The following is a 25,562-nucleotide window of genomic DNA, read 5'->3' on the forward strand; positions in this document are numbered from 1 at the left end:
CCCAATCCCTTTGCTGTTTATCAAAACAAAATGGTTGGGGTACCCATTTYGTTGTTTTTCCAAAATCSCAGATTGCCCCTTTAAAAACAGGGAAAAGAAAATGAACCTGCATTCAAATGGGAAACAAAATGTTCTTTATTTACAAAACAACTGATGGTTGCAGTAGGCATTTCCCTTAGAATACAATAGTCATCACAAATTCGAAGGCTGTTCCAAAGCTACTATTAAAAACAAAACAAATGAGACAASAATTCTAACAGTAAATAAAAAGAGGTCCAAAGTGTAATCAAAGCGGTCTCTCCACTTCCGTCACCAGCGCCTTAGATCAGGTCAGCCACTGAGGAGAACAAATGTCATGTTAATGACAGCCATCTAATGTCAATGCCCATTTTTGTAAAAGAACCMCAGGTCTATATGGCCCTAAATCTGTACACCCACTATATGGTTGAAACAAAACTGAACACTTACATTTAGTTGCTTGAACCAAAAMAGCAATACTAAACATATCAACATGGTCAATAAAATACTCAGACAGAAGATCTACAAATGGGAATTTACCGTTCATTGGCATTTCATCGATCTGTGTGGAATAGTACTGCTCAATGTCGCGGAGAATACGGATGTCGTCGTTCTTCACAAAGTTAATGGCCACACCCTTGCGGCCGTAACGACCCGATCGGCCAATCCTATGAAGAGAGGAGGTTGAGGGACAAAAACACCAGTAAATCTTTGCCCTGACAAGCCGAAGCTCCTGGAAAGAGATCAGGGTCGTAATGAGGATAGATGTGGTAAAGAGATCAATGGAATGCAGACAATGGGGGAGCGAAGGGCACTGGATTGGCCTACATTCAACAAATCTGATCTAAGTGGATATGTCAAAACCGTCACGATTGATGTACTGTAACAGGACCAGAATGTGGTTACTAAAATCCAATTTGGATATATTTTGCTGTTTTCGCTGCATAACATTTGGACATTTTTCCAAGTTTAGAACAAGTGACTGCTAAATGCTAACTCCTGTTTGTATAATCTGGTAGCATAGCTAGCATACAGAAATCAGTGGTGGTAGCCAGTCATTTTTTAACTGTAATGCAGTTGATTGATGACACAAACGTGTATTGGGGTTGACATTCAAACAAGCATTAGACTCATTTTTACCGTAACAGTGTGAAACACACATTAACAGCCTAAATGTAGGCACATTTTGCCGGGGGCAATGGGGAGGTTCCGGACGGAGATACAGGTGGGAAAAACGGTGCAGCCTTTTTAATGCTATCTTGGCTGAGCTCCTATGTCAATCACCGGGAAACGGACGCCAACATCTGAAGAGGTAAGGTCCTGTCTTCTCGTTTAGCCAGTCGCTCACAATTAGCTGGATGGCTATAGCGATTAGCTTTGAATCACTACAAGTGGTGCGGTGCAAACCAATTTATTGGATGCGTATGACAGCTCCCCAAAGAGCAAGTAGGAATGCTCTGACTTCTGTGGAGTCCGCATCGCTGTAAACGCTGTACGGCCACTACAGATGYCGGATTGACCATAAAAATAGRCTTTTAGTGTCCTGAGAGACTGAACAGAGAAAAAGGTACAAGACGTACTTRACCTCTGCCACTCTCTGGGTTTTACTGTGGCACTGGAATGGAACCCACAGCTCAAACTGAGGACTGAGCCAGGTGATTTTCCCGACTTCACCGTTCTCCGAATAGCCACATTGCATACCTAATATCGCTTAGTTTCTAATATCGCTTAGTTTCTATAGTAGTTCTCCGAGCTGGGCAGCCAGACGTACCTGTGGATGTACAGCTCTCTGTTGTTGGGCAGGTCGTAGTTGATGATGAGGGACACCTGGGGCACGTCCAGACCTCGGGCCCACACATCAGTGGAGATAAGCACTCGGCTACAGGGGGAGAGGAGATCCACGTTAGGCCAAACCAAGGTCGTTTTCACTTGGAACTAAACGGGATCAAACGGGGAGGGACTATCTGAACTTTGAAAAATGTTTTTGCTACGGTGTGCACCAATTAATACGACCCAAGTCCACCCCTGGGAGAATTTAAAGAACAATGCGTAGACATGTTTCCAGGGAGTGAACAGAGAAACAGTACAAGACGTACTGGACCACTGCCACTCTCTRGGTTTTACTGTGGCACAGGAATGGAACACAGAGCTCTCACTAAGGACTGAGCCAGGTTACGAACAGTGCAATGAAGAATGTCCATTTAAGTGGTCAGTCCACTAGTACGCTTTATCCAGTGTGGGAGACTGTCCGGTATTGTATATGAAAAGACAACATTCTCTATCAGGTGGAACAGAAAGAATCCAGACGATACAGTACATTGTCATATATTAGGATCTAAAATGTTCTTCCTGCTAAGAGACTGTTCGACCAACTAAGCTAAGATAACGTCTCTGGCCATCAAACGACACAGATACACACCCAGATGTGCAAATTATTGGTGATAGCACACTGCGAATAAAAAATTAATTAAAAAAGTTAAGTGTAAGACCAGCCTCAACTTTCACATAGAAACATGACAAAGTAACTACTGACACGAGAGCACATTCACCATTGATAAATATTGACCCAGTGGTCACACACCCAAAAGATAAATTAACTTATTGAATAGCCTTCAAAGATTGATTGGGATGCTAAAAACAGACTATTTCATCATTACCTGGCGCCGGACCGGAACTCTTTCATGATGGACTCCCTCTCCTTCTGGGGCATGTCTCCGTGCATGGAGGAAACGGTGAAGTTGGCCTCCCTCATCTTCTCAGTCAGCCAGTCAACCTATCGCAAGCAGAGCGAGGACAGATAGAGGCTCAGGCCCAAACGTATGACAACGCATTTCAGGGATCGTGCCAAACATGCTCCCTGAAATACACAATGTAGGGAATAGGGCGCCATTTAGAACGCACCCTATGACGGGGCTTTATGTTCCTAGAGAGTGAACAGCGCAACGGTACAAGACGTACTGGATCCCTGCCACTCTTTAGGCTTTAGCGTGGTACTGGAATGGAACCCACAGCTCTCACCGAGGACGGAGCCAGGTTAGGAACAGCGCAAACAAAGATTATCATGACATTCATCGGTGTGTTCAATGAGAGGTTGAGGAAACACTGGCATTCATTTGTCAAASTAACAATGTCAAAGCATGTTGGCCCCGGGGAGACGGAAGCACGACAAAATAGCCAGGACCTCTTCATATTTCTGTAACAACGGTGGGAATGTATTTTGAATGTATTTTGTTCCGATACAAAACTGAAAACGATACGCAACATATCTTCACTGCGCTTGACATACTCCACAAGCAAACATCTTCGTGTCGGGACATTTTGACAGTGCTTATAAATTGAACCTGCTAAATAGTTGCATTTAAAAATGTCAAGTACACATTACCGATCGAATACAAACCTTCAATGGAGTACTCCTGCCCACCCCTATTTTTACCAATACATATAGGCTAAGGGAGACAGGAGGAAAAACATAACTGTCAACAGCTGCCAACAACCCAAGTAGCTCCAGTGMAGTTTCTCCTAGGCACAGATCTAGGATCAGCTTCCCCTCCCTTAATCCCAACTTGAACTATTATTGGGGGAAAATGCTAAACTGACCGAAGATCGGTTAGGGGCAACCTCGCAATAAATGTCACTTTGTTTTAGTTGTGTACAGACCTTCCGCTTGGTGTTGCAGAAGATGACAGCCTGCGTGATGGTGAGGGTGTCGTACAGGTCACACAGGGTGTCAAACTTCCACTCCTCCCTCTCTACTGCCACGAAGAACTGCTTGATGCCCTCTAGAGTCAACTCATCACTGGGATAGGGAAAAGGAAGAGAGGGGTTAACTCAGTATTGGACCTCTTCTGCTGCTAAAGGAACCCATCTGAATACCCTTCCCAGTGAGTGCAGGTCTTCCTATTCCAGTTAACTCCGTCCTTTCCATATAATCTTTTCTAGGCAGGGCGCAAAGGCCCCAAAACCCCCATACCTTCAACAAAAATACATCGCAATTGAAGTTGAGCCGCATGTAGTTTGCCATGACGGGGTTTTGTTTCATGTTCCCAGAGAGCGAACAGAGAAACGGTACAAGACGTACCGGACCTCTGCCACTCTCTGGGCTTTACTGTGGCACTGGAATGGAACCCACAGCTCACACTGAGGACTGAGCCAGGTTACGAACAGTGCCAAAGGGAAGATTTCCTTGACTCGGCTATATAATAGTCAGAAATACTGGTATAGATAAGACGGAGCATTTCGCTTTTCTCTTCTGAAAGGTCACACAGGAATGGTGGGGGACTTTTCGATTTAAGCATGGCTGATTCGCTGATGACTATATGAGGTTTGTATTCAGACTAAGTACATGTATTCAGACTAAACCGGTCCCAAATCACTCTCAACCCCTCGCCACTAACTCCTGGATGATTGCAGATGTATAGGGTCTGGATACGTATAAGCAGTTCAGTGGTGGAGCATCCACTATATTGCTTCCACCTTACAGACCTGCAGAAACAAAGGGTTAGGGCCATGGGGTAGGGAGCGATTTAGGACCCGACTGATTTACTTCCCCCCCTTGTATACATTACACAATGCTGCCCCCTAGAGTTCACAACTTGAACGAGTCTTAACACAGCGACCAGGTTGGTTCCGCTAGGCTAGAAACCAGGGTGATACTTCCTAATATACATCCGAGTAACGCTCGACTCACCGTTTGACCAGGATGCGGATGGGGTCRGTCATGAACTTGTTGGTCATCTCCAGGATCTCGTGGGGCAGCGTGGCGCTGATCAGACAGACCTGGGTGGCGGGGGGCAGGTACCGGTACACGTCGTAGATCTGCTCTTTGAAACCTGCCGGACGGGTAAGGGAAAGATATTCAGTTTCCCCTTCATATTACACTACACGTTCTGGGAAAAGCCTCGCGCAGACCGTCAAAACGACTATTCTGTGCAATAGTGTCTGAGACCAAGCTTCCCTGCCTGCCGTGGGTTGCAGACAGGGATAGTAGGAAACTAGTTGTGTGCAGGGGGAACGACAAAGCAGCACTGAAACGTATCCTGCTTTACCACGTGACCTCTTGTTCTGGTTGTTTTTTGGGCAACAGGAGACCAGAAACACACAACTGGAAGATGTCTTTCCGTTTCATCTTTGTAATGCACAACAGCGTGTCTGGCTTACCCTTGTTGAGCATTTCGTCTGCTTCGTCCAGCACCAGCATCTTGATGGCACGCGTCCTCAAACTCCTCCTGCGGATCATATCTGAAAGAACAGAGAGCAGTGCCTGCATTATGGAGGGGAATCTTCTCAAKTCATACTCTGACTTTGAAGACACAACCCCTGTGGTGACTACAGGGAGCCCAATTCATGATTGTCTACTCGTGCATATTTTCTAGTTACATTCCTTTGAAATGTTCTGGTCTCAGGTAAATCATGTGAAAAATGTGATTGGTRGCTGGAGTGGGACCATAAGTCATTGATTCCCAGAGAGAGGGGCATGTTCCCAGAGAGTGAACAGAGCAACGGTACAAGACGTACTGGACCTCTGCCACTCTCTGGGTTTTACTGTGGCACTGGAATGGAACCCACAGCTCACACCGAGGACTGAGCCAGGTTACGAACAGTGCAAAAATTGTGATTTTCTTGACTTTACTGTTGTCCTAAGTATGCCGAGTAGCCTCATTAAATAAAGGTACAAACCGTTTCAATGAAGGCAGATCCAGAGATTAGAAGTCGACCGATTATGATTTTTCGACGCCGATACCGATTATTGGAGGACCAAAAAAAGCCGATACCGATTAATCGGTCGATTTAAAAAAAAAATGCATTTATTTGTAATAATGACAATTACAACAATACTGAATGAACTTTTATTTGAACTTAATACAAATATCAAATAAATTTAGCCTCAAATAAATAATGAAACATGTTCAATTTGGTTTAAATAATGCAAAAACAAAGTGTTGGAGAAGTAAAAGTGCAATATGTGCCATGTAAAAAAGCTAACGTTTAAGTTCCTTGCTCAGAACATGAGAACATATGAAAGCTGGTGGTTCCTTTTAACACGAGTCTTCAATATTCCCAGGTAAGAAGTTTTAGGTTGAGGTTATTATAGGACTATTTCTCTCTATACCATTTGTATTTCATATACCTTTGACTATTGGATGTTCTTACAGGCACTTTAGTATTGCCAGTAACAGTATAGCCTCTGTCCCTCTCCTCGCTCCTACCTGGGCTCGAACCAGGAACACATCGACAACAGCCACCCTCGAAGCAGCGTTACCCATGCAGAGCAAGGGGAACAACCACTCCAAGTCTCAGAGCGAGTGACGTTTGAAACACTATTAGCGCGCACCCCGCTAACTAGCTAGCCATTTCACATCGGTTACACCAGCCTAATTTCAGGAGTTGATAAGCTTGAAGTCATAAACAGCTCAATGCTTGAAGCACAGCGAAGAGCTGCTGGCAAACGCACGAAAGTGCTGTTTGAATGAATGCTTATGAGCCTGCTGCTGCCTACCACCGCCCAGTCAGACTGCTCTATCAAATCATAGACTTAATTATAATAACACAGAAATATGAGCCTTTGGTCATTAATATGGTCAAATCCGGAACCTATCATTTCGAAAACGTTTATTCTTTCAGTGAAATACGGATTCTTTCAGTGAAATACGGAACCGTTCCGTATTTTATCTAACGGGTGGCATCCCGAAGTCTAAATATTGCTGTTACATTGTACAACCTTCAATGTTATGTCATAATTATGTACAATTCTGGTAAATTAATTACGGTCTTTGTTAGGAATAAATGGACTTCACACAAGCCAGGCGGCCCAAACTGCTGCATATACCCYGACTCTCACAATTTCCCTAGCTAAAGGAAATTCATGTTAGCAGGCAATATTAACTAAATATTCAGGTAAAAAATATATACTTGTGTATTGATTTTAAAGAAAGGCATTGATGTTTATGGTTAGGTACACATTGGTGCAACGACCGTGCTTTTTTTCCGCGAATGCGCTTGTTAAATCATCACCCGTTTGGCGAAGTAGGCTGTTATTCAATGAAAAATTAACAGGCACCGCATCAATTTTATTCAACGCAGGACACGCTAGATAAACTAGTAATATCATCAACCATGTGTAGTTAACTAGTGATTATGTTAAGATTGATTGTTTTTTATAAGATAAGTTTAATGCTAGCTAGCAACTTTCCTTGGCTTCTTGCTGCCCTCACGTAACCGGTAGTCAGCCTGCCACGCAGGCTCCTCATGGAGCGCAATGTAAGGCAGGTGGTTAGAGCATTGGACTAGTAACCGGAAGGTTTCAAAAACGAATCCCCGAGCTGACAAGGTAAAAATCTGTCGTTCTGCCCCTGAACAAGGCAGTTAACCCACCGTTCCTAGGCCGTCATTGAAAATAAGAATGTGTTCTTAACTGACTTGCCTAGTTAAATAAAGGTGAAAAAAATCAAATTAGCCACAATCGGTGTCCAAAAATACCAATTACCGATTGTTATGAAAACTTGAAATCGGCCCTAATTAAAATCGSCCATTCCGATTAATCGGTCGACCTCTAATCCAGACTGAACGCACGAAATTCAGTTTTGATTCCTGTGACAGAATTCTAAGAGATAATAAATATCTAGTCTGCTTAGCTGGGCAGACACAGACGTTCATACCTCTGGATAGTAGAAGGTTAGGGTCCAGGGAACTCACCAAACACTCTCCCAGGGGTCCCTGCTACCACGTGCTGGCCATAGTCCAGTTTGCGGATGTCCTCACCCACGTTTGTCCCTCCGATGCAGGAATGACACTGGACGTTCATGTAGTCACCTAGGGCCAGGAGCACCTAGAGGGGGGTGAAGGGATTTTAACATCTGAATAATAGGAGACAATGGTTGCATCCAAATTGTCTACTCTTCTACCGGAGTGTGCACTTGCACACTCCCCGTCACGGATTTAACAATGGTGGAAACTCCCTCCAGCCAAGGCTTTCACCAATTCAAACCTTTGCCAATGTTCTGATCTGGGCCGTGTTCAGTCGGCATAGAACAGGAGAMWTTTTTTTGAAACAGAAAGGTACAATCAAATAAACACTTGTTCCCATTTTCCGTTGCACAGTGTTCTGTTGAATTAACAGGACCTTCCCAATAGAAACACTTTGTTGTAATACATTTTGCTACTGTGTGCCCTACTGAACACGAACAACCCTTATCTCCCAAAGCAGTTTTCCCCCAGTCCATCAGAAGACACTTGATATTCAGTCACATACCTTCTGTATCTGTCCAGCCAACTCTCTGGTGGGAGCCAGGATCAGTGCCTGGGTTTCACGCACCTGTGACAAAACCAACAACAAAAAAATTGCGTTTCTCACGTCGTCCAAACTCCACATATTCAGAGTGCGAGAATTTCACAAAATGTTGGATGATCCAAAACTGCTATGTGATGATAACGGTACCTACAACAGGGCTTGTATTCATGTAGCCTCCCAAAGTAAGAGTGCTGATCTAGGATGTCGTCCCACATGTTCATATAAAATGATTAATTATGATCTAAAAGGAAAAACTGRTACTAGATCAGCCCTCCTACTCTGAGACGCTGGATACGGGCCCTAGTCTGCACACAACCTTACTCAAATACCTGAATGTCAAGACACTGCAGCACTGATACGCAAAACGTGGCAGTCTTTCCTGTTCCTGACTGAGACCTAAAGAAAGGTGTTGAAGAACAGAGAAAGATGGTATTCAACAGCCACGATAAACAAACATTTGAACAAGGGCCTTGGGGAGTATTTATATTCATTAGGTTGGAAACGGTTTACTCCAAATGTGTGTAATGTGTAATGTAGTGACGCACCGACATGACATTTTTGGCCGTTGTCGATATTTTTCCGTGGCAAAAAAAACCAATACCTGATATTTAACGGGCTTTTAAGCATTCTAGTACAGTTAAATAGTTAACACACACACAGCGGTCTAAGGCACCGCATCTCAGTGCAAGAGGCATCACTACAGTCCCTGGTTCGAATCGAGGCGGTATCACATCCGGCCGTGATTGGGAGTCCCATAGGGCAGCGCACAATTAGCCCAGTGTCGTCTGGGGTAGGCCGTCATTGTAAATAAGAATATATTCTTAACTGACTTGCCTAGTTAATTAAAGGTTACACACACACACCACACTGACCAAAAAGTTATTTTGTTGGCATTAACGTATTATCAGCAAAACATAATCAAAACCTATTTCTTTCACTTACTTGCTGTGCCGTTGTTCATTTGTTTAGCCGTTTCATTCTCAACCAGGATTTCTATGGAACGCTGTTTGGGTCTTTGCGTGTCAAAAGATACGTGTCAAATAAGCTTGTTGACCAATCAGGACCTGAATGACTGCACGTGACATAATTTAACACGCTCATACATTTTTTACGTAGTTATTACACTATCACTCGTATTTCATATGTCACAACGATTAATCGATACATATGCTATGATGCTGGTAAAGTTGTCTCGGGCACCTACAWTGCTGGTCATAAAAGAAAACCTAGCTAGCTCATGGATGCAAACAATGTTCTTCCCCMAAAAMATAGCAAAATGATTATGTTTCAGTAGCTATAGCTAGCTAGCTAGGTGTCATCATCTAAAATAACCCTGATGTATAAGACAGGTCTTATTTGATTAATGGTGGTCTGACCCATCTATGTGAAGCTAGCCACAATAAGGATTAGCCACAATGGTGGACTTTGCAGTTACTTTTATTTTGAAGGTTATGTCATTGACAGGGATGCAAATGCATACAAATAGTAGAATTATGCCATAATTGAATAGATCATGCTGAACGAGGTTGGAATGTTATATAAAATCAACAAAATACAATMATTTGTTAATTTGACAAATCTGTTGAAATCACACTGGATGTATTATACTTTAGAATTGCATTGGGGCATACTTATTTCACTGTACAGCCTTACCTATGGATTGTGGATCAATGACACTCAGAGAACATTAGCATCTACTCAGTGACACCCAGAGAACATTAGCATCATAGCTCTTATTGCGGGACTCAAACAAATGAATTGAGCCACATTTATTAATGTCTACCTATGTGTATTGAGCACTATTCCTGAGGAAAAACAACACTGCCATGATGCTTTGGAGTCTGATAACTGAGGAGAACGCTGGGAAAAATATCTTGGGTATTGAGTAGACCGTTAGCCCATTTCATCCTGTCTCAGCCTCCAGTATTTATGCTGCAGTAGTTTATGTGTCGGGGGGCTAGGGTCAGTTGGTTATATCTGGAGTACTTCTCCTGTCTTATCCGGTGTCCTGTGTGAATTTAAGTATGCTCTCTCTAATTCTCTCGGAGGACCTGAGCCCTAGGACCATGCGTCAGGACTACCGGGAATGATGACTCCTTGCTGTCCCCAGTCCACCTGGCCTTGCTGCTGTTCCAGTTTCAACTGTTCTGCCTGCGGCTATGGAACCCTGACCTGTCCACCGGACGTGCTACCTGTCCCAGACCTGCTGTTTTCAACTCTCTAGAGACCGCAGGAGCGGTAGAGATACTCTTAATGATCGGCTATGAAAAGCCAACCGACATTTACTCCTGATTATTATTTGACCATGCCGGTCATTTMTGAACATTTGAACATCTTGGCCATGTTCTGTTATAATCTCCACCCGGCACAGCCAGAAGAGGACTGGCCACCCCTCATAGCCTGGTTCCTCTCTAGGTTTCTTCCTAGRTTTTGGCCTTTCTAKGGAGTTTTTCCTAGCCGCCGTGCTTCTACACCTGCATTGCTTGCTGTTTGGGGTTTTAGGCTGGGTTTCTGTACAGCACTTCGAGATATTAGCTGATGTACGAAGGGCTATATAAAATAAACTTGATTTGATTTGATTGAGCCCCAATCCGTAGGTAAGGCTGTACAGTGCAATATTAATGTCAGTACACACAATAGGCTGACTGGGGAGGTGACTTCAGTCACACGATAAGAGCTACAATGCTAATATTTGCGTAAACTCTTCACAGCTGTGTGAAGCTTGCATGTGCAAATTCAGAACACAGAACTATAATAGAACTGTTATTTGACATGTCAAATTAAAAGCTTATGTAACGTATTAAATAGTGCGATTGTCAAATTGTGTTATTTGACACGCAAAGACCGAAACGGCATTCCATAGTATGTCGTGAAGTTAATAGCAGTTACACTATTACTGTGTAACTCCGGTAGGGCAACAGCTGAACAATAGCGCACCTGGTAATAGTGTGTACCGGTGCTCGACCAGTCRCGAAAGCCAACATCACCCACGACAAGAGAACGGTTGATTGCGAAAGGCAATGAATTCAATTATCTTGGCGTTAATGGATTTCGCCTTTGAATCGTCTCGCTGAAATTCTTACTTTTTCAAATGACTGCTCGACTTGTTGACAGCTCGATCCACTCAGCAGACATTGTGGGCTAGGTTAGGAATGCTGTGTTGTTAGTSTAGCGCAACATTTTACGTGGCGTCATTACATCATGTACCTACGTTATTATAGCTCAGCTTTGACATCGTTTTTWAAAACATCACCGTTAWACTACACATCGGSCCGATACCGTTGGCTTTTTTAGCTAGTATCGGCAGATTCCGATAGGTTCACCAATATATTGTGCATCCCTACTCCAAATGTTTGTTTCTGCTGGACTAATTCAGGTAGCCCATGCACCCCCCCCCCTATTTGATTCCTAAAGCAAACGGTTTCCATTGCATTACATTTACATTTAAGTCATTTAGCAGACGCTCTTATCCAGAGCGACTTACAAGTTGCTCTGGATAAGCAAAAAAAGGCATAGGTTAATCCTGAGATTACAGACTAGTACTAAACACTTGAAGTAGGCATTCTAGAGTTAAGTCAACAAGTTACTATATCATTGTGTTTACTTGATAGCTACCTACACAAATAGCTAGCAAGGACAAAGTGTTAATAAGATTTAAACATTTTAAAAGCAATACAAATAAAAGTTCTGCAAAAGACAAAACATTTTAAAACAGAATCCGACTAATAAATACACCCCTGGTGAATAGCCAAAGTTCCAAACATATAACTATATTGTGTAGCTCTGGACATTGTGTTTCTCCAGCGTAAACAGTCATTAACGTTACTTACTGTGCAATGACATCTCTACCCTTGATGATCTGTTTAATTGCTCTTTGTTGGATTGCGGAAGGCTTCTCGAATCCTGAGAATAAGAAATAAAAGGTGGTTAATTATGTAGGCCCATGAAACTCTTTCCAGTGAAATAGTTCAATTAACATTACATACTATTCATGTAAACCTTTGAGCAACTGGAAAATATAGCTGGTAGTACTGAATATATTTATTTGTAGTACTGAATACTTTTCCAGTTGTGCAGACTGTTCGTGTCAAATGTTATTATCACTGGCTAGAACAAATGGCGGCACAAGCAGAGCAAAATGSTCACACAAAAATATTAATCAACATGTGAGGAAAACGCAACATGTACTAAATACTAAAGGGGGTGGGACATRCTAATTAGCTAACATTAGCTAGGTATCGAGTTAGCTAGGTTCAATGAAACGAATTATTAACTAGGTAACGTTAGTTGGCTAACGCTAACTAATGAAAAACAAATACAACATTCTGGCTTTTTTCATCCAACACTCGCAGTATGTGTTGGTTCTGAGTGTGCAACTGAATCATGATGTACAGAAAATGTGTTCAAATAACTAACTTGGGTAACGTTAGATGCCTATATGGGCCCACTGTCCGAAACAAACCCCCGGACCTACCGTATGCGTATATCCCACGGAGGAGATCCTCTCGTAGGCCCATCGTGTCGAAAGTAGGAGTAACATCGACCTCCTCGCTGGTCTCAAACTCGATCTTGGTCATGTCTTCCTCCTTCAATAGACGCCTCGTGCGCGGTACAGTGGCTACTTCCATGGCTTTTGTGAGCGTTTTCACAAAATACGAATGAAATCGRCAACTTCACCAGCTCGAGTTGTGCTGCGGTAAGTAGAAAAAAAGACCGCCGCATGTGTCGCTCTAGTGACGCCGAAAGCAAGAGACGAGAATTTGCATTACGTATTCTGTGTCGTCACCATAGAGATCCGATTAAAGGTGTACCAAAGATAAACCAAGATAGATCACAGCTTGTTGTTTTCAATGGAAACAATGAGTCATAGTGGGAACAAACAAGGAGGTGGGCAGAGCCAAGCACGCTCTAGTGATATCCTATTGGCGCRTTCAAGTATCTGCATATTTCCGCTACGGAAGGTCTACTCTGTGACGAGGCAAGTCAGTTAAGAACAAATTATTATTTAAAATGACGGCCTACACCGGACGACGCTGGGCCAATTGTGCACCGCCCTATGGGACTTCCAATCGCGAACCCAGGTGTCTGTAGTGACACCTCCAGTGCAGAGATGCAGTGTCTTAAAACCGCTTTGCCACTCGGGAGCCCCAATAACTCATTCTAAACAGCGCGACTTTATTATTTAGGATAAAGTCTACAAAASTTAGTCCATTCTGTTCATAACATATTCTAGTTTGCGAACATAAAACTGTATTAAGATGAAATGTTTCATCGATGAGAAAWTTTGCAGAATATCGGCCAAAATACATCTCCCACTTCCCGCCAGTGGGCGTCCTCTCACTACCATATTTGGTAGTAAGTGGAAACGTCAACCGGATGCTTCACATTTATACAACCATTAAATATCTGTCTCATTGAAATATAAGTATCATTGTTCTATCTGTGGGTGCACTACAGAAATCGCTGCGCCATTTCCTGGTTGCTAACTAGGAATATATATATTTTTTTAAATTTAAAAATAGGAATATATGCCGCGTTCACGTACTAGTAGGGAATAGAAAACTCAGAACATTTCTGACTTGCTTACTGGTTGAACACAGCGCGTGTATATCTACTACCAGTTAGCAAATCAGAAAATTCWGAGTTTCCTAGTTCTGACAAGCACAGGAACGTAGCAATACAGAGAAGRAACTGTCAGATGTATCATAATAGCCCGGAAGTAAAGCCACATTGGGAGCCAAATTTGAAATGGAATAGATTGAATACATGGAGCAGGTTTGAAAAAATCACATTAAACATGGTTAAAATTTTCGGGAGGTCTGTCATCACTATTCATGTAATACATTAAACATCAGATGGTACTGGGGAGCTATTTCATAGTTTTTTCACGGCTATATTTCAAATTTCAATCTTATAGCAACCCTATGCTTGGTATGACTGTTATGGTCAGAGCAGACCATCCGATATGCGCTTTAGTTACATATTTATACACCCCAAATTCTAATTTCATCCCTTGTATGTGTATTGGAGTTCCAATCCAAACACCCCCCRTTTTATCTTGGTTCAATTTAGCTCGAGCGACTTCTTTGTATAAATAAAAATGATTGTTTAATCTATTCAACTCATCTTGATTTCTGATTACGACATAATCGGCATAAGCAAGTGCGACAACAGGCTGTCTAGAGCTGGTTGAATACTTGGATCTTTTTTTATTTGCTTTAGGAGAGGGCTAATAGCTATTACATACAAGGCTGTGCTAAGTGGGCAACCCTGCTTCACCCCCCTTTCAATTTCAAAAGATTTCGGTCAGGAAACCATTTACATTAACTTGGACAGTAGATCGGCATACAGTAACTTATTCATGTCAATTAATGGACTTGGGAACCCATAACATTTCAATACAGACCATCAATATTCACGTAAACCATAATTAAAGCTTTTTCTAAACAAAACACAAAATGTAGAAATCAAATTCAGATGTGGATGTAGTAATATCTTTCAGCGTACAGATGTTGTCCCACATGAAAYGCCCTTTGATGGCAAATGTTTGCTCTTTTTCTTTTATGGTATCAAGAACCCCATTTAGTCTGTTCATGATTATTTCCGCTAAGATCTTATAGTCTAACTTTATTAATGACAGTCAATGGCGTGTATTCATGGATGCCAAGGGAAGCCAAGCTTCCACAAAAAAATTTGCCAAAAAAAATACATCAATGTATCTTTCGTCTGTCTGTGTTTCATAATTTTCCTTCAGTTTGCAAGAGGCTGAATGTATGTCACCAGGGAAAGTATCAGAGCTTGCAAAACAGTGCCCTTCTATCTCTGTATGTGTAGCCCATCTATCTGATGTTGTCTGGTCAAAAAGAGTATGMCATTGTTTCTGCACATAGCGTTGAATGCAAGTGAAGCCAGCGAGCATCATTGAGCGAAACATTGAGCRAAACAGTGAGCTTAACTGTGAATGGGGAAAAAAGTGTGAAGGGAAGCCAGTTTGGATTTGGCTTCGCACCAATCACATCACATCAAAAGCCAAACATCATTGACAGAAAAAAATTGAATTGTTGCATCTCTTGTTGTTGTCCTCCAGTGCCTAGCTAGCATTTAAAAAAAAACTTAATTCCATTCTTTTACTTTGTGTGTATTGTTGTGTATTGTTAGTTATTACTGCAATGTTGTAGCTAGGAACACAAGCATTTCGCTATAACACCTGCAATAACATATGCTAAACGTGTATGCGACCTATAACATTTGATTTTATTTGATTCTCTGTACTGGCCAACAATTATAATGGTGATTCAGATTCATACATTGTTGACCCTGCCCTGAGAGGATGGAAGTTCAATATGTACAGTACCATTCAAAGTTTGGACACACCTACTAATTCCAGGGTTTTTCTTTATTTKTACTATTTTCAACATTGTACAATAATAGTGAAGACATCAAAACATGAAATAACACAATGTAGTAAMCAAAAAAGTGTTCAACAAATCAAAATATATTTTATATTTSAGATTCTTCAAAGTAGCCACTCTTTGCCTTAATGACAGCTTTGGACACTCTTGGCATTCTCTCAACCAGCTTCATGAGGTAGTCACCTGGAATACATTTCAATTAACAGGTGTGCCTTGTTAAAAGTTAATTTGTGGAATTTCATCCTTCTTAATGCGTTTGAGCCAATCAGCTGTTTTGTGAAAAGGTAGGGGTGGTATCAGAAGATAGCCCTATTTGGTAAAAGACCAAATCTATATAATCAGCAAGAACAACTCAAATAAGCACAGAGAAACGACAGTCCATCATTACTTGTAAGACATGACAGGTCAGTCAATACGAAACATTCTAATAACTTTTGAAAGTTTCTTCAACTGCAGTCGCAAAAACCATCAATCGCTATGATGAAACTGCTCTCATGGGACCAGCCACAGTAAAAGAAGACACAGAGTTACCTCTGCTGCGAGAGATAAGTTCACTAGAGTTAACTGCACTTCAGACTGCAGCCCCAAATAATGCTTCTCAGAGTTCAAGTAACACCATCTCAACATCAACTCTTTCAGAGACAGCGTGAATCAAGCCTCCATGGTCGATTGCTGGCAATGCACCACTACTGAAGACACCAATAATAATAAGAGATTTGCTTGGGCCAAGAAACATGAGCAATGGCATTAACGGTGGAAATCTGTCCTTTGGTTCAACCGACTTATCTTTGTGAGGCGCAGAGTAGGTGAACGGATGATCTCCCAGTGTTGGTTCTCCACCGTGAAATATGGAGGAGGAGTTGTGATGGTGTGGGGGTGCTTTGCTGTGACACTGTCAGTGATTTATTTACAATTCAAGGCACACTTTAACCAGCATGGCTACCACATGCATTCTGCAGGCGATACACCATCTCATCTGGTTTGTGCTTAGTGGGACTATAATTTTATTTTTCAACAGGACAATGACCCAAAACATACCTCCAGGCTGTGTAAGGGCTATTTGACCAAGTAGAGTGATGGAGTAGCTTGCATTCAGATGACCTGGCCTCCACAATCCTCCGACCTCAAACCAATTGAGATGGTTTGGGATGAGTTGGACCACAGAGTGAAGGAAAAGCAGCCAACAAGTGCTCAGCATATGTGGGAATATCCAAGACTGTTGGAAAAGCATTCCTCGTGAAGCTGGTTGAGAGAACGCCAAGAGTATGCAAAGCTGTCTTCAAGGCAAAGGGTGGCTACTTTGAAGAATCTCAAATATATTTTGATTTGTTTAACACTCTTTTGGTTACTACATGATTCCATATGTGTTATTTCATAGTTTTGATGTCTTCACTATTATTCTACAATGTAGTAAATACAACGTTAACTTGAATGAGTAGGTGTGTCCAAACTTTTGATTAGTACWGTAGCTAGATGTAGTAGGCTAATGTTAACTRGCTGGCTCTTCGTTGCACATTAAAGAAAATTAGACTAGCGAGCAAGCATTTTATCCAGGTAGCATAGGACAACAAAAACTAATAGACCGTTTCGGCAACATGATAGAGAGGAGGATGGCATTGGCGTTTCTCTACAAGTAACGTTAACGTTAGGGCGAGTCAACATGTTTTTCTACTTAGGCTCGCACACAAACACAGAAATCAGTACAATGGACAGCCACATGATATTTAGCTTACGTYAAATGGACTAAATTGTTTTGGGTATCATTTAGCTGTATTAGACTAAGCATAARTGATTTGATAATGTTGAAATGGTGCTGAAATWGCGGAGACTGCTCGTGTTTTCTTGGAAACTTCCGGTAACTCTCTATGGAACGSCGTTTGGGTCTTAAAGCACGTGGTTAAAACGCAATCTTTTTAATGCTACGTGTTAAATTTATTTTGCCAYGATGTCTTCTTATATTGTCTCGGCCTYACGCCTATATATCACGGTGGCAAGGCATATGAACTAACCGGTTATAAAGCAAGCAAAGCAATTATCACAACACAAGTATGTTGTAATATGGAGCTTTACAGTTGTTTAATGACAATCTCTGACCTGATGGTCCAGACCGTGATAGATGTAGCGCGGGGTCTGACCTTGATAACTGATTTTCCCACTGTAGGGACTCAGCAAGATGAACTCAGCAAAAAAAGAAACACCTTCTCACTGTCAATTGCGTTTCTTTTCAGCAAACTTAACATGTGTAAATATTTGTATGAACATAAGATTCAACAACTGAGACATAAACTAAACAAGATCCACAGACATGTGACTAACATAAATGGAATAATGTGTCCCTGAAAAAAGGGGGGTCAAAATCAAAAGTAACAGTCAGTATCTRGTGTGGCCACCAGCTGCATCTTCTCCTAATGGACTGCACCAGATTTGCCAGTTCTTGCTGTGAGATGTTACCCCACTCTTCCACCAAGGCACCTGCAAGTTCCCGGACATTTCTGGGGGGAATGGCCCTAGACCTCACCCTCCGATCCAACAGGTCCCAGATGTGCTCAATGGGATTGAGATCCGGGCTCTTCGCTGGCCATGGCAGAACACTGACATTCCTGTATTGCAGGAAATCACGCACAGAACGAGCAGTATGGCTGGTGGCATTGTCATGCAGGAGGGTCATGTCAGGATGAGCCTGCAGGAAGGGTACCACATGAGGGAGGAGGATGTGTCTTCCCTGTAATGCACAACGTTGATATTGCCTGCAATGACAACAAGCTTGATGATCCTGTGATGCCCCAGACAATGACGGACCCTCCACATCGATACCACTCCAGAGTACAGGCCTCGGTATAACGTTCATTCCTTCGACGATAAACGCAAATTCGACCATCACCCCTGGCGAGACAAAACCGCAACTTGTCAGTGAAGAGCACTTTTTGCCAGTCCTGTCTGGTCCAGCGACGGTTGGTTTGTGCCCATAGGCGACGTCGTTGCCGGTGATGTCTGGTGAGGACCTGCCTTACAACAGGCCTACAAGCCCTCAGTCCAGCCTCTCTCAGCCTATTGCGGATGGAGGGTGTAATATTCATATGTGTAAACATACTGAATTATAACTGGATGCATTTTACCGCTGTATCATACTGTGCTATGATTGGTTAAGACCACCCAGATGGTTAGGGCATGGGCAGTTGATCATGGTTGGAGATACGTGAACATAGCTATATATAGCTAGCTAATAAAGAGCTACGTTAAGAAATATCCTGTAGTACTGCATTTTATTATTTTGTCCAAAGCGTGCAAAACAAGACAGAGGGATTGTGCGTTCCTGGTGTATCTCGGGCAGCTGTTGTTGCCATCCTGTACCTGTCCCGCAGGTGTGATGTTCAGATGTACAGATCCTGTGCAAGTGTTGTTACATGTGGTCTGCCACTGCGAGGACGATCAGCTGTCCATCCTGTCTCCCTGTAGCGCTGGCTAAGGCATCTCACAGTACAGACATGGCAATTTATTGCCTTGGCCACATCTGCAGTCCTCATGCCTCCCTGCAGCATTCCTAAGGCACGTTCACGCAAATGGGGACCCTAGGCATCTTTCCTTTGGTGTTTTTCAGTCAGGCCTCTTTAGTGTCCTAAGTTTTCATTACTGTGACCTTAATTGCCTACCGYCTGTAAGCTGTTAGTGTCTTAACGACCATTCCACAGGTGCATGTTCATTAATTCTTTATGGTTCATTGAATAAGCATGGGAAACAGTGTTTAAACCCTTTACAATGAAGATCTGTTTAGTTACTTGGATTTTTACAAATTATCTTTGAAAGACAGGGTCCTGTAAAAGGGACATTTCTTTTTTTGCTGAGTTTAGTTATGGATCTTACTCAGTCGTACTTTGTACCTTCTGATCCTGTACCAGATCCAGAACTTGTCAAGTGGCTTGGAGTCAGGCTGTAGGATTTCACATTTCTGCTTTATGCCTCAATCACACCTAGTGTAGTGTTTTGGTACACCAGAAGTACAATAACGCGTCGATCACACCAACAGTATTATTGAGCAAAATGGAACGCAGCATCATCTGCATATGTGTGCAGATAAAATGTAACATTCCCTTTCTGCGACCATTATGCATAGTTTGACGCATACATTAGATTAATAAATCCAACCCTGTGCACCACACAGAACGCACTGAAACTACCTCGGCAAGGCAAACATTATTTAACTAGGCAAGTCAGTTAAGAACAAATTCTTATTTACAATGACAGCCTTCCCCAGCCAAACCCTAACGACTCTGTTCCAATTGTGCACTGCCCTATGGGACTCCCAATCACCGCCGGTTGTGATACAGCCTGGAATCGAACCAGGGTCTGTAGTGACACCTCTAGCACTGAGATGCAGTTCCTTAGACCGMTGTGTCACTCGGGAGCCCATATTACAGCCATTCTTTTTCAGTTTATTTCATACAGTTAGTGGGGAAATATTGGTGACCGACTACAAACATTTTTATTCATACATTTAAATTGAAGAATAGATATTTGACATAGGTGACAATGGTTAACAGTCAAAAACCATCTCAGAAGATGTTCACGTGGTAGAGAATGTGGGCATGAAGCTGTGTGTGTGTGTGTGTGTCTTTTTTCAGGCAAGTTGAGTAATAGAAAGTGGTGCTTGCCCTTCAAGGATTCCCACAAAAGTAAATTAACATTACTACCCATTAAACATTTTGATGTTGCTTTTCCCTCATGATGGCAACGGATGAGCTCAAGAGAACCACAGCGATAAATACTGGCTTGATGATTTTCTCTTTAAAAACCACACTTGTGCAGTTATACTAAACACCCAACATTGCAGAGCAGATTTCTAAAATATGGGCTAAACAGGCTTTGATATGGTAGTTTTCTTCCGTTTGGTGCCTAATTTAATTATGTTTTTTTTTTTTACATTTAACTAGGCAAGTCAGTTAAGAACAAATTGTTATTTACAATGGCGGCCTACTGTCCTGTGTGGCTCAGTTGGTAGAGCATGGCGCTTGCAACGCCAGGGTTGTGGGTTCATTCCCCACGGGGGGACCAGGATGAATATGTATGAACTTTCCAATTTGTAAGTCGCTCTGGATAAGAGCGTCTGCTAAATGACTTAAATGTAAAATGTACTCCGGCCAAACCCCGACAACGCTGGGCCAATTGTGCGCCGCCCTATGGGACTCCCAATCACGGCCGGTTGTAATACAACCTGGATTCTTACCAGGGACTGTAATGACACCTCTTCCACTGAGATGCAGTGTCTTAGACCGCTGCGCCACTTGGGAGCCCAGTTGAACACAACCCAGATAGTTAAATCTTCAAAATCCTGTAATAGGTCTAGACTGGCATACTTGTATGTGTAAAAAAATATAAAAACTTGGGTATTAGGTACTAAGACATTGTCCTTCAATATTGAAATCATAACCAGCATCCTGAAAACACCCCTTTACAATTGGGGTAATCGTTCAGTAGTTGATGGGAAATACAGTACTATCTATGCAGCAACACAGTAAGTGCTGTAGATTCACACAGAGAAGAGGAAAAAGTGCCTGCGCCAGTCTTCCAGATTAACCTTGTGATGTTCMAAAGTAATTCCTCAACCTACAGAATGATAGGGCACTACCTAAACCAGTGGTGGTACCCTGCCCGAGTACAAGGGCAAGTCAGTGTATCAGCCCACTCTAGCACAGCATAGAAGCATAGCAGTCAAGCTACATGGCAGAGTCATAAGGTACAAATATGTGAAACTGACATATGCTTGATTTTGAGGGTAATGCTTTGTTTCGATATATATATATATATATATCTGTAGCATTATCAGCAAATTGATACTGGCATCAATGGTACATTTGAAGTAAAAACATGATTACCCTAATGACAGCAACTGGTAGTGTAGAGCTATCATTCATATGCCAACGTAAGAAAAATAAGTAATCAACATTTGGATGCCCAGGGGGCTTAAAAGAGAATACATTCGTAAGAAAAACAAAATATCAAAACCTCTTCAGTTCACATACGTATAACCGGTATRTGCACACTACAAGTGTCTGCTTGAAATGTGTAGCTGTAGCCCCAGCAATGTGTGGATATGTCAAGCCAAGCAACTCTTGCAGAGAAAGAAAATAAGACAAATATACAAAAATGTATACAAAGTAAAATGGCAGTACCACACCTCAATCCTTTGTGTGTGCATATTCTTACAAGGTTTACTTAAAAAAACAAGATCATTGCTGTGAAAAGGCAGTAATAAATAGGGGGTGGCAGTCTGTTGGCAAGGTGTCAGTGATCCCCTGGTGTGTGTGCATTTAAATGTGTGTCTGGGTAAAGCAGTCTATTGATATGTGGGTGGGTCAATCGTCCTTTGAGTGATGCTGGGCGTCCAGGTTGACCACTTGAAGCTCTGTGAGGTTGCTGCTGCTTGACTGCTGACCAATCACCATCTACAGGTCAAAAGGAGAGTTGATTAGGTGACAGTATTGTTGAGCAGTAGGGTAGTGTTGAGGTAACAGTAGAGTTGTGGTGAGAGGGACATGGGCGTCATTACCGGGTGGAGCTGCACTGCTGACACAGGGATCTGAACTGTCCCAGGATGTCCTGTGAGGAACACCTGCGATACAGCGCCTAGTTGGGAAGGGGAACAAACAAATCCAATAAATTAAATCACACAAACGAGCCAGTAGGCTTGGCCGATATTACGATAGTATCGTCTATTGGGGATGATTGACAGCCATCGYCGATAGTGACAACATCATGATATGACAGACTAAGCTATTTCAACTTCACGCAGCAAAGAGTGGAGTCAGGCAGCACACAGCAGGGTAGTGCATGGAAAGAGATTCTGAGAAAATTGCCTATATTCCTATTTGTTATTGCCCATTTCAATAAATGTTATATTTATAGAATGCAAGAGAACAATGTAGACACAGCTAAGAGTTTCACCGAAGCAGCACAAAATATCTGGTCAGAATTTCCCCCCCCACTCTCTAATGTCAGATGATCTGGACCAAAATCCGAAGTCTATTTCTATAGGATCGGACACTCTGGTGTCTTACTGTTTTAATGGACCAATTGTATATTAATGCATGCTGATTTCTCCTGCCATGCTAGCTGTTTTTGAATCATCTAAAAACTTTTAAAAAAGGGGGAGAAAAAAAAAATCTATATTTTTGGGATAACAGTATAGATTTGACTCTACCTGCACCAAAACTTCAATATTTGTTATCCAATAGCTGACTGATCAAAACTTCATGCCCTCTCGTCTCTCTACAGCTGACAGATTGACTATACCAAACATTAGGAACACCTTCCTAATATCGAGTTTCAGCCCCCCCCGTTTGCCCTCAGAACAGCCACAATTCGTGGGGCATGTACTCTACAAGGTGGACTCCACAATTACATGCTATGAATATGGGACCAAATGCTTACATTCTTACTACTTTAATACACCTAAGTGAATTTGTCCAAATACTTTTGGTCCCCATTGTGTGWTGTAATTTCTAAACGGTTCAACCGATATGGATGAAAATACTCTCAAATTATTGACAGTCTGCATTTTAACCTCAGTTATTGTATCATTTCAAATCCAAATGCTGGAGTACATAGCCAAAACAACAAAAAAGTTGTCACTGTACCAATACTTTGAGCTCACTGTATATCAGCGCCCTGTTAGGGCAGTTGTGGTGTCTGGACTCTGATTGGCTCACCGGGGTCATGGGACTGTGTATGGGCTGTCTGTGGGAAGGTGTTGAGCACGGTCAGACTGCCGTCGCACAACGAGGTTGTAGGTGTGGCGTACATGACAGTGTGGGCGCCGGGGTACATCATGTGACCACCCATCGACGAGGGCACTGAGGATGTGACGATGGTGGTGGGGAGGCTCACTGAATTAGGGAGACGGGACAACAAGGGCAATGAGGGATGCATATCAATATTCTGCACGGTTCTTTCATACAATTATGAATCGTGACTTCAACGTTAAATGTTACTACTTCTACACAGTCATAGTGAAACAAAAACCGATGTTAATAAAGGCAAGATTAAAAACAGCCTGCATATTACTTGTACTGCAAGTACATGATATTTGACACTTCTCAATTTAATAAATGACCACATGCCTATACTGCAATCAAGCATTTAATAAAATGAGTTATCTTTGGTTTTCAGATGGAATACTGTTGTTTKATCTCCCCACCTTAGTGACATTGACATTTCTCGGTTGTAGTGCCTTTCACCATTCTATATCCACCCTTCCAGTGGGATCAACAGCCACATTTATGGCATCAAAACGATCATAATCACTACCTTTGAGTTTGGAAAAACTGTTTCACAACCAAATCTCTATTATTGAAGGGGATCCAGACACCTTTGTGATTTCACATGTTTGAGAAACACACAAAAAGGGAATAAAACATTGCGGATAAAGTTTGGAATGACAATTTCATTTGTACAACAGCTAAAGACCTGCATCACTGTACTGAGCGCTTTTCTCTTTTCTAAAATTATGTATTTGGGTGTTTGAGCAGTTTTACCTTCGCGTTTTTTCAGGGCCCCCATACTACACAACGAGCACGAGGAAGTGATTTGCTGTTTGGGGTACGTTTCTCAGAAACATGTGAAATTACACAAAAAAAAGAAGGTGTCTGAACCCTTCTATAAAACATGCCATTTACATCAAAAGAGAGATTTGGTTGTAAAAAAAGGAAACTTCTCCTTTAATAATTTTAATGTGTATGAACTCTGGATGACTGACAGGGAGTGCTGTATTGAAGCCACCTCACAGCCATTTTGGTTTCTTTTCTTGTAAAAAAAAGTTTGGGATGCTTTAGAAATGCATGAATTAAATGTCTACATTCGTTTTTTAACAAGTATATTCTATTAGACACCTTAATGCATACTTTTAAAWTWWWWTWWKKKRAMYKRAMMWWWAAAAAAAACGATTCCTTTTTTTAAACCTAAAACATAAACCTATTTTTTTAAGGGTACTAATGTTTCTGTCCCTACTAAAACAAATAAATACTGAAATAAGTCATTTTGACCTTGAAACATTTTAATGAAATACTGTAGAATTCCATTCATTCTGATGGAGGACTGCTCCTTCTGGGGAGTACCAATGTGGCGGCCRGTGGTTTCAAAGCCTCTCATTGGTCAATACATAGCATCAGCAATCCAGGGTTTATACACACACATCATTGGTTAATCTTGGTTAAAGGTCAGATTGGATTACCAAATCCAAATGATCAGAATCCTTCTAGTTTTTCTGTTTTGAAATACCAGAATCGAACATTTAATCCAATCCCATTGCCGAAATCAGAAGAGTTTTGAAAAACTGGGCCCAATAGCGAGGGTTTACTCCATCAAAATCAGTCAACGATAAGCAGACCGCCTGCCTTCCTGCCATTGGGYCGACTCCCATTGTTAGGGCGGAGACAAGACCAGCTCAAATCAAATACAACTGTATTGGTCACATACACATGGTCAGCAGATAATGCGAGTGTATACAGTATCTCTGCCTATGAGAAGGCAAGGAGAAGCAATTACCATATTGTTAATACCTGTCCAGTCCTTTCAGATCTATAGGAATGCCTAGTGAGGAAGAGCTAGAGCCTGGAGGTCAATTTCACTTGCCACTGAGAAGTAGCACTCATGTCAGTCTCTCCATTTGCCCTCTAGATGGGGCTACTGCTCTGCTACACCAGTCATTCCAGACCCTCCTCCTTGGGATTGGGCCCACCAAGGAGCCCATTTCATTATTACATCAACTTGTAAACAGACTGCTGCTTGTCACGTTTGAGAGTGGGGTAAAAAGCCTACCAGTCATCATATATCAATTTAACACTTAACATTAA

The 25,562-nt window shown here is 42.1% G+C and overlaps 1 protein-coding gene, 2 non-coding genes and 1 pseudogene across 3 annotated transcripts; all 4 read right to left on the reverse strand.

The window, feature by feature from the left end:
- Positions 1 to 111: 111 nt before the first annotated feature.
- On the reverse strand, positions 112 to 13,244 carry LOC111982265 (eukaryotic initiation factor 4A-III). The gene is made up of 12 exons (XM_024013809.2): positions 12,780 to 13,244; positions 12,136 to 12,208; positions 8,635 to 8,701; positions 8,267 to 8,329; positions 7,711 to 7,843; positions 5,176 to 5,256; positions 4,706 to 4,847; positions 3,676 to 3,814; positions 2,676 to 2,791; positions 1,790 to 1,897; positions 559 to 686; positions 112 to 337 (listed from the first exon to the last, which is right to left on the reverse strand). Exons 1-12 carry the CDS (start codon positions 12,931 to 12,933, stop codon positions 321 to 323), a joined length of 1,221 nt encoding a protein of 406 aa, XP_023869577.1. The 5' UTR covers positions 12,934 to 13,244; the 3' UTR covers positions 112 to 320.
- On the reverse strand, positions 4,054 to 4,187 carry LOC111982486 (small nucleolar RNA SNORA54). Its single transcript, XR_002879760.1, has one exon. It is a non-coding gene; the product is annotated as a small nucleolar RNA SNORA54 (small nucleolar RNA).
- On the reverse strand, positions 5,490 to 5,623 carry LOC111982494 (small nucleolar RNA SNORA54). Its single transcript, XR_002879768.1, has one exon. It is a non-coding gene; the product is annotated as a small nucleolar RNA SNORA54 (small nucleolar RNA).
- Positions 13,245 to 20,178: 6,934 nt separating the features above from the next.
- Positions 20,179 to 25,562, reverse strand: part of LOC111982262 (serum response factor-like) — a 27,990-nt pseudogene continuing 22,606 nt past the window's right edge.

Source organism: Salvelinus sp. IW2-2015, linkage group LG21 (assembly GCF_002910315.2).
Source record: "Salvelinus sp. IW2-2015 linkage group LG21, ASM291031v2, whole genome shotgun sequence".
NCBI classification, from domain to species: domain Eukaryota; kingdom Metazoa; phylum Chordata; class Actinopteri; order Salmoniformes; family Salmonidae; genus Salvelinus; species Salvelinus sp. IW2-2015.